General features: G+C 40.0%; 1 protein-coding gene across 1 annotated transcript; it reads left to right on the top strand.

Annotated features, from left to right (window-relative positions):
* The first annotated feature begins 2,955 nt into the window (after positions 1–2,955).
* Positions 2,956–4,805, top strand: LOC107374483 (trace amine-associated receptor 13c). The gene is given in 4 exon segments (XM_070552667.1): positions 2,956–3,230; positions 3,402–3,681; positions 3,683–4,199; positions 4,747–4,805. Coding segments are annotated over 4 exon segments (1,029 nt in total). The 5' UTR covers positions 2,956–3,057.
* Positions 4,806–9,728: the final 4,923 nt, after the last annotated feature.

Here is a 9,728-nt window from a genome sequence, read left to right as displayed (position 1 = left end):
CTACGGTTGTCTTTGAAACTCTTTCTGCGTGCTATTGGATGACAAACAATGTGACGTATTTATGGAGCTAGAATTGGGACAATATTGCATGTAACTTGTACCAAGTTTTCTAACTTGTAACATGCTTTATAACAGTAGCTTTTGTTTTGTAGCATGGAATTCATGTTTTGTAACATGTAACTTTCATTTTGTAGCATGTGATTCTCATTTTATAACAAGTATGGTTCGATGTGTAACATGAAACTTTCATTTTTTAACTTACAGAAAAAAACTATGTAAAAGTTTCAAATCACAACTCTCAAAACACACATTTCAGTCTACAGTTACAAAACCTAAAGCTTTGTGCTACAAAGCATTTTGCCCCAATTCTGGCTTCCTTTCCCAAATACCCATTGACAGGCTTTGTGAGTTGTGGATTCCTGTCCAATCATGGCAAGAGGGCAGAGTTCTGTTGAACTGGTTGCAACCAAATAGGCTTACATTCTCACTCTTTACCAGTAGGTGGTGGTAATTTTTAGAGAAATTAAACTGATGTAAATAAAGAACTTACATTTTGAGTTAGAGCAGGATTTCATATTTGAGACATATGATTAGCTGATAAAATAAAGCCTGTCAGTGGTTCTTTGGGAAGGAAGTGTAATGTGAGGAAATATGGGTTTTCTGTGCCAAAGGTCATTTGACTCGGCTGGGTCAAGTGCTGGGTCGCTGAGAACTTTCACCCACAGATTGAGACCTTTGCAGACATGAAGTCTGCAAGAGTCTGCTGGAAACCATAACATCTGAACACCTGCAGGGCCAGAAGATGTGTTCCCATGGAAAAGCTAGTCATAACAGAGTCTTACGCTTCCGTTGTTTATTAATGCTAAATAATCATTATTATCACTTTGCTCATTATAAATGTGTTTTAATCAGATGAATGATTATTATGCTTTGGGTAATCATAATAACTAATGAATCAATGCTTAATTAAATAATGTTTGAAGATGTTATAATGACCTTCACACACACACACTCTCTCACAGTAAACTCCAAACACATTTGCTGACGCACAAGTTTTGCTTTGAGAAGAGAACTGGGTTTGGTAAGTTTCAGTCTGATGATTCAGTGCGAGTTGGTCAACGAGAGAGAGAGGACGTGTGAACAACCGCTAACGGGGGAACGGAGCCCACCGGCTCCTGTCTCCCCCCCCCCCTCACGCTGTTCCTGCCAAGACAGACAGGAATAGCTGAATTACAATCGCTAACGCAGACTCGCCCAGAGTCTTTGATTTTCTGAGTAATTAAGCTTAAGAAAGCGCATCTGCAAACGCTTTATCATCAACGTGTACCAGGGGGCATCTCTGGACCGGACCGGTGGACACCTTCGTCTTCTCTGCCAGCCGAGGTGACCTGGATGAAACATCGTCCGTTGACGTTCCGGATCTGAACGAGGGTCCTCGTAGGGTGAGGCAGAACACGATAGATAGCGTTGATAAATCTTTTCCAACAAAACCTAAGTTTATTCAAACCATCACTTTTCACTCAGACACCTGTTTCTTCCTGAAGCAAAATCAGACGCACACACACATTCATCTCACCTCATTTTCAATTCTCACTACACTTTGCACACACGCATCCATAATCACATCACATCACTCTCAATCTTCAGCACCTCCAAAACAAGGCCTATTTGAGCAAGCATATCAACTGTTAAAGATTGTCCCACAAAGTTGCCAATGTTGATTGTCATTTCCATGTTTGTCATTTCAAAAATCATTAGTTTAGTTTAAAGAATTAAAACTTTTAACTTTCAAACCTGTTTCTTCATTGAACTGAAACACAGACACACGGATATTATCGTCAGTTTATCGATGAAAACAACCTTTGAGTCTTCTTAAAACTATACAATTTGGTTATTAATTTAATAAAATTAATAACACAAATTAATATGTAGAATGGTTCCTCTTTCATAAAAGAGCATAAACCATAACGCTACAGAAGCTACAATTGGGACAGAATGTTTTGTACACGTAGACTTAAGTTTAGTAACTGTGTACTGAGATGTGTGTTTTGAAAATTGTAATTTGAAACTTGTACATAGATTTTTTTCTGCAAGTGACAGAATGAAATTTTCATGTTATGTACCAAAAGTTGCATGTTACAAAATGTGAATTACATTCTAAAAAACAAAAATGACATGTTACAAAACCAGAATTATGTGACACAAAATGAAAGTTATGTGCTACAAAACTTGAATTACATGCTACAAAATTAAAGTTACATGTACAAAACATGTTACAAGTTACATGTATTATTGTCCCAAACCTAACTCCATATTTTATCTGCTTTTTCCAACATGTTGGAAAAATGAAATTTTCAAATTTAAGAGGATATCAATGAATGTAACAAATATGGAAATATGAAAAAAAAAAGAGCCATAGAACTTACAGTTGCAACCTGAAACTGTTGCGAATAGTGACAATAAAAAGGCATTCTAAAAATGATGTGAAAGACATCATGGACCCATCTATTAAAATGAAACCACTGGTAGCAGGAATGGTTAGCTAATTTAGTTCAAATCAAAAAAGGTAACTTTTTTTTTTACAAGGAGAAGATCTAGTTCCTGAAAAAAAGCTTCAGAGACTCTTCTTGCGATGTCATTCACACCAGCAGTAAAAGAGAACGTGTGCAGCTAAAATGACATTAAGTAGCTTGACTAGCTCAGGTCAATCCAAATACTTTAAAATTGGGACCCCGTTTGACACTCAGCATTACGAGGTTGGATTGGGGGGTTAAACCACCAAATCGTTCTTGAGCACAGCCACTACTGCAGCTCATCTCTCCATGGGTCAAAATGCGGGGGTGTAGTTTCATCAGTGTATGATGATGACTAATGGGACCTTAACTTAAAAAAACATCCATCTGTATGATGAAAACACTTGATATTTTTTTGGTCTCAACTTTATTTTGTGTGGTTGGAGTGGGAGGAGAGGAAAGGATGACTCAGCACTTTCATCCATAACTTTAATCAGACAGCAGTGAGGATTCAGCAGCCTCTCATTTGCCTTGCTCCCTGATTATGAATACTCTACCTGATGTTGAACTCTGTTTCCCACAACTACTTAACACTTCCTGCAGGAAGCCACTGCAGAAACATGCTGAGAACATGTTTATCAATTTGCTGCTGTCCTGCATATCTTTGTTCACTGTGGCTCTCAACCTGCTGGTTATCATCTCGATCTCCCACTTCAGGTACAGTTATTACCTAATTTTGTGTTTATTGCTAACTTAACTATCATATTGCTTCTGCTGCAGAACAACAATGAATTATTGAAGATATATTACATTTTCTTTCCTGACCATTACACCTAAGGTCCTTGAAAATTGTTAACTTTGAAATATTTTGCTTTTTTATCCTTCCAGGCAGCTCCACACCCCCACCAACCTCTTTCTTCTGTCTCTGGCTGTCTCAGACTTCTTGGTTGGACTCCTGCTGATGCCAATTCGAATCCTTTTGACGGGAGGTTGTTGGGTTCTGGGTAGTTTTATGTGTGGAGTGTTTCACTTATTTTCTTATACTCTCACCTCTGCCTCAGTAGGAAACATGGTGCTCATATCAGCTGACCGATATGTGGCTATTTGTGACCCTCTGCATTATCAAACTAAAGTCACTAATATGAGAGTACAAATCTGTGTGTGTGTCATGGATTTGCTCTGTGTGTTATAATGGAGTGATATTGAAAGATTTTCTTAAACATCCAGATAGATATAACTCCTGTGTTGGGGAATGTGTTCTTGTAACTGACTTTTTCACAGGAGTTTTTGATGTAATTTTGACATTTATCGGCCCCATCACAGTCATCATAGTTCTGTACATGAGAGTATTTTTGGTGGCGGTGTCTCAGGCTCGAGCCATGAGGTGTCACATTGCATCTGTCACTCTGAGGGGTTCAGTTCCTGTAACTGCTAAGAAGTCAGAGAGAAAAGCAGCCACAGCTCTCGGTGTTGTTGTGCTGGTGTTCCTAATATGTTTCTGTCCTTATTTTTATCCCTCCCTTGCAGGCCATGATTTGTTTTCTACGGAGACATTTTCAGTCTTTGCAAGCTGGTTACTTTATTCCAACTCTTGTTTGAATCCAATAATTTATGTTCTATTCTACCCATGGTTTAGACAGGCTGTTAAACTGATTTTTACCCATTTGATCCTGCATTCTGAATCATGTACGGTACAGTTAACCCTCTAACCTGCCCCAATATACTAATAAAATTTCATGAAAAAATGTAAAAAGTATTTATTTTTACAGTTTACAGTTGGGTATGGAGGGTGAGTGACTCATTAAATATGGTGGCGATGATGTTACAATCTACATCGCCCAATTGTGGGTGGGGGATGGTGGTGGGGGGTGTCAACAATTCTTTATCTATGTCTTCTTGCTCCTGATGTAGACATTAAATGCCTCTCATTTGCTTTGCTCTCTGATTATGAATACTCTACCTGATTTAACTGATTCCAACTCTTGTTTGAATCCAATAATTTATGTTCTATTCTACCCGTGGTTTAGACGAGCTGTTAAACTAATTTTTACCCATTTGATCCTGCATTCTGAATCATGTACAGGACAGTTAACTCTTTAATCTGGCCCAATATTAAAATAAAAATTTATGATAAAAATGTATAGTGTTTCTTTTTTATTTTAAGTAGATGTTTGTTTAAATAATTTTTTTTTTTGTACTTTGATGAACAGTCAAGGATAAACTTCTTTTCTAGGCAAAAGGCAGATTTTACTCCGGAACTTCACTGCTCTGGGTGGCTGCATGTTGGAGTAACTCTGTTGACTAAATGTAAGTTTTGCCTTTTTTTGGACATTTTCTTCTAGTTTCTCAAGAAAAACGGTATATTTTTGGACATTTTACTTTTCTGTTTCTGGTGCTGTGAAGCTTAGAGGATTTTTACTGCTATTTACATGTAAAAACATGCCCTATAGGTTATAAATTGTAAGTCGCTTTGAATAACAGCGTCTGTCAAATAAATAAACATAAATAAACATAAACATAGACATTTTTTTTACTTTTTGAGCATTTGTTAGGATGCGTAACCATGGCAACAAGCTGGTTTACAACCAGGAGCAGTTGATTAACATTGGGAAGGCTGAAATAATACCTCAACTGAAGCCACATATCCCAAATGAGCTCAAACGCAAGAAGCGTGGGTGCAAAGCGGGAGCAAAACGGAGACAGAGAAAGAGGAAATTCAAACCATCTCTTCCATCGATCATAATGGGCAATGTCAGATCACTGGCCAACAAGATGGATGAACTCCAAGCCCTTTCAAGGACTCAGCCAGAGTATCGGCAGTGCAGTGTTATGTGTTTCACTGAGACGTGGCTGCAGGACCATATGCCCGATTCCAGCGCCTCTCAACCAGGATTCCTGACTGTACGAGCAGACAGATCTGAAGAGTAGCGGGAAAAGAAAAGGTGGTGGAGTGGCAGTGGGGTCAAGATCCTGGTTCTGGTCGATAGGGCCTTACATGGACAAGCACCATCTTGCATTGGTGATCTTCTTAGTCCCTACACCCCCAGCAGGTCCCTAAGGTCCAGTGATCAAAGTCTACTGGTTGTGCAGCGCACCAGGCTTAAGACCATAGGTGACAGATCATTTGCTGCTGTGGCCCCCAGACTCTGGAACTCTCTCCCCCTGAGCCTGAGATCAGTGGACTCCTTTAAAAAGCAGCTGAAAACTCACTTGTTCAAAGTAGCTTTTGTATGACCTTATTCACCACTGTCTTATTCTGCTCTCCCCACCTATTCCACCTTCCTCAGCCTGAAGTCTCGTGGTAGTCGAGCTTTTTCAGTACTTGGACCAAGTCTCTGGAATGAGCTGCCAGCCGATGTAAAACAGGCCAAGTCATTAGAAACCTTTAAAGGAAGACTGAAAACACATCTGTTCTCGCTGGCTTTTGGACGTTGAAGTTGGGGGAAGTAGGCCGGATATGGACTGTGAACTGGCACTCAGGTTTTTGTACTGTATTTTAAAATGGATTTCTTATTGTATTTTTATAGGATTTATTACGGTATTTTACAGGGATTTTTTAGTGTATTTTAATGGATTTATTAATGTATTTTAATGGTCATATCTCTGTCCTATTGTGTGGCATTTTATTGATGTACAGCGCTTTGTTTGTCCATTCTGGCCATGCGAAAGCGCTCTATAAATAAAGTTGATTTGATTTGATTTGATTCCTCAGGATCCACTGATTTCCCTCTTTCCTATTCACTCTCTCTCTTTCTTAACATTTTGTAACCACAATTGTCTATTTTTTGCTCATTTTAAATATATTTTTAACCATTTTCTAAATTCTTTTTTATATAATATTACAGTTTTTGTTTTTGTGAAGTGCCTCGTGATTTTTGTCTTGAGAGGCGCTATAGAAATGATATTTTCTTCTTCTTCTTCTTCTTCTTCTTCTTCTTCTTCTTCTTCTTCTTCTTCTTCAGCTTAGACATCTCATGGGGCTTAAAGGAGATGTACAGTTGGATGTCATCTGCATAAAGATGGTAGGAGATTCCTTTGGAGCTCAGGATGTGCTGAAGAGGGAGCAGATAGAGGAGGAAGAGCAGAGGTCCCAGCACAAAACCTTGTGGGACACCATGGGTAAGGGAGGTGGTGGAGAACCTAAACTTGGAGACAGCCACATAAAAGGAGCGCTCAGAAAGATAAGAGGAGAACCACTCCAGAGCAGTTCCTGGTAGGCCTACTCAGTCTCTCAGCCTCTCCTGTACCAGGTGATGGTCAACAGTGTCAAAGGCTGCAGCCAGGTCCAGCAAGACCAGAACAGAACAGTCCCCTGCATCACTGTGAGTCAGAAGGTCATTAGAGACCCTAAGACAAACCTGGGCATTTTACAGCTCGCGGGCCACATATGGCCCTTTGGTTGACTTTGACCGGCCCGCGTAAGGTTAATTGGAAATTACAAAATAAATGTATTTTCTCATTTTACCTCATGCATCGACTAAGGCTGCATTGCTTTTATTTTGAAGTTGTTTTTTATGTGCACAATGACGCAATACGTATAGCAACAAGTGCCCGCGGTTGACATGGTGATTGTAGCCCCCAGAAATGTCCGCTCATGCAAAAAAAAAAAAAAAAAAAAGAAAGAAAGAAAGATGCCGAATGCAGGATTTTCAACAAAAATTGGACTGCTAAGTATTTTTTTACTGAAGTCGGAGGTAAAGCCGTGTGTTTGGTTTGCGGGGAGGAGATTGCCGTGTTTAAGGACTACAATTTGAGTCGGCATTACGACAAGAAACACTCGGAAAAATACAAGAACTTGTCTGATGCTGAGAGGGCATGCACATCCGAAGCTTTGCTAGCAAAGTTGCAAAAGCAGCAAGGCTTTTTTACTAAGCTTCACACATCCAGGGATGCAGCAACCAGGAACAGCTTTGTGATATCCCACAAAATAGCTAAAAACAGCAAGCCATTTTCGGAGGGAGAGTTCGTCAAAGAGTGCATGGTGGACTCCGCAGCACTAATATGCCCTGAAAAAAAGGCGCATTTGAGCAAATCCCGCTGTCCAGGCAAACCGTGATCAGGAGGATCGAGGACATTGCGAGGATCCTGGAGCTTCAGCTGCAATGTGAAGTGGCAAGTTTTGACTTTTTCTCATTGGCCTTAGACGAGAGCTGTGATGTCCGTGACACAGCCCAGCTGCTCGTATTTGTCCGGGGGATAACGGACTTCAAGCTCACAGAGGAGCTGGCAGCAATGCGGTCGATGAAAGGGACAACGACAGGGAGTGATCTTTTTACAGAGGTAAATGCGTGCATGGACACTCTGGGATTGAAATGGGAGAGACTGTCAGGTGTCACAACAGACGGTTGTCCAAATCTTACAGGGAAAAATGTCGGACTTTTGAAACGCATGCAAGATAAAGTGACAGAAATCGATGTAGATCAAAAATTGGTGTTTTTGCATTGTATTATACACCAACATGTGTTGTGCAAGTCAGTGCTAAAAATCAACCATGTTACTGATGTTGTTACTAAAATAATAAACTTCATCAGGGCACGGACAATGAATCACAGACAGTTTGCCGCTCTTTTGGACACAGCTGTCAGATGGCTCAGCCTGGGGAAAGTGCTGAAGAGGGTTTGGGACTTGAAAGCAGAGATTCGAGAGTTTTGCGAGAGGAAAGGCAAATACATTCCAGAACTCTCAGATGAGGATTGGATGGCAGATTTTGCATTTGCTGTTGATGTGACTGCACTGATGAATGAACTGAACACCAAACTGCAAGGCAAGGGCCTTTTTGTTCATGCAATGCACAGCCTCGTGAAGGCCTTCATGAGAAAGCTGCAGTTTCTTTCAAGTCAACTGGAGAGCAACACCCTCACTCACATGCAAACCCTGAACGAAGTCACACCATCAGCTGATCACCTCAGCAGGTACTCATCCATGTTAGGAGCATTATATGGTGAGTTTTCAAGGTGATTTGAAGATCTCAGAACAATCGAGGATGAAATGCACATGATTTCCTCTCCCTTTACCTGCAGTGTGGATAATGCACCCAGTGATGTGCAGCTGGAACTCATTGACCTGCAGTCTGATGCAGTACTGGCAGAGCACTTTAAGTCAGGATCTCTGCTGGATTTCTACTCTTCTCTTAAGGAGGAGAACTTTCCAAACCTGAGGAGACATGCTCAGAAGATGTTGGTTCTCTTCGACTCTACCTACATTTGTGAACAAACATTTTCAATGATGAAGTTTACAAAATCCAGGTATAGATCCTCTCTCACTGATGATCATTTGTCAGCTGTGCTTCGCATCTCCACCTCAGACATTCAGCCTGACTTTGATGCACTCGTTAAAGCCCAGCAGAGACTAGATTTATCTCATTGAATAAGAAAAAAATCACTTAAAAACACGAAATAAGGTATTTGGACCAAAAATATAGGCAACTAGCAGTGAACTGGGACACTTTTTTTGAAACCTCTTTCTCAAGATCACAGTTCAGTGATTTTATTTTACAGGCAATACTGTGTGTCTGTAGAATGCTAAGAACCTCTTTCCAACAATATTTGAAACTCAAAATGTGTTTTGGAGTGAATGTGACTGAAACTGTTAATTAATATAAGTCACAAATGTTTAACAAAAACCAAATGCGCACACTTTGTTTACCATTGCCTTGGGAAATTTGAATAAATCACATTTTCGTAAGCCAACCTCACTTTTTCCTTTTTGCTCATTTATAACATATAGTCTACTCTTACCAGCTTGAAAAAACAATGGTATTTACTGCTTTTTATAAAGAAATACCATTAATATTATGCATAATTGACTTCAGCCTTTTGGCCTGGCCCTCCACAATATTTTCTGTTTCTCATGTGGCCCCATGGAAAAAATAATTGCCCACCCCTGCCCTAAGAAGAGCCGTTTCAGTAGAATGAGCTCTACAAAAACCTGACTGGAAGCTATCATAGATATATGATGACATATCATTAATGCACTCACTCAAAATTTTGACAGGTCAGGTTGGCAGCGGCGTTCAGGGGCAGCACCCCTGCTCTGGGAGGTTACCTCATGATAAGACCTGTGTTTTTTAATGCAGTTTCTCACACCATTCCATACCAAAGAGGGAACCTCTGGTCAATTTGTTGCTGAAAATATGACCACTGGATCATTACACCACTATGTGGGTCTTTAGTGCTTCTTTATACACTCTGAATGTTTAAAAATTAATCTGTTCTT

Source organism: Nothobranchius furzeri, chromosome 6 (assembly GCF_043380555.1).
Source record: "Nothobranchius furzeri strain GRZ-AD chromosome 6, NfurGRZ-RIMD1, whole genome shotgun sequence".
NCBI classification, from domain to species: Eukaryota; Metazoa; Chordata; class Actinopteri; order Cyprinodontiformes; family Nothobranchiidae; genus Nothobranchius; species Nothobranchius furzeri.
This window is presented reverse-complemented; position numbering and strand designations above follow the sequence as displayed.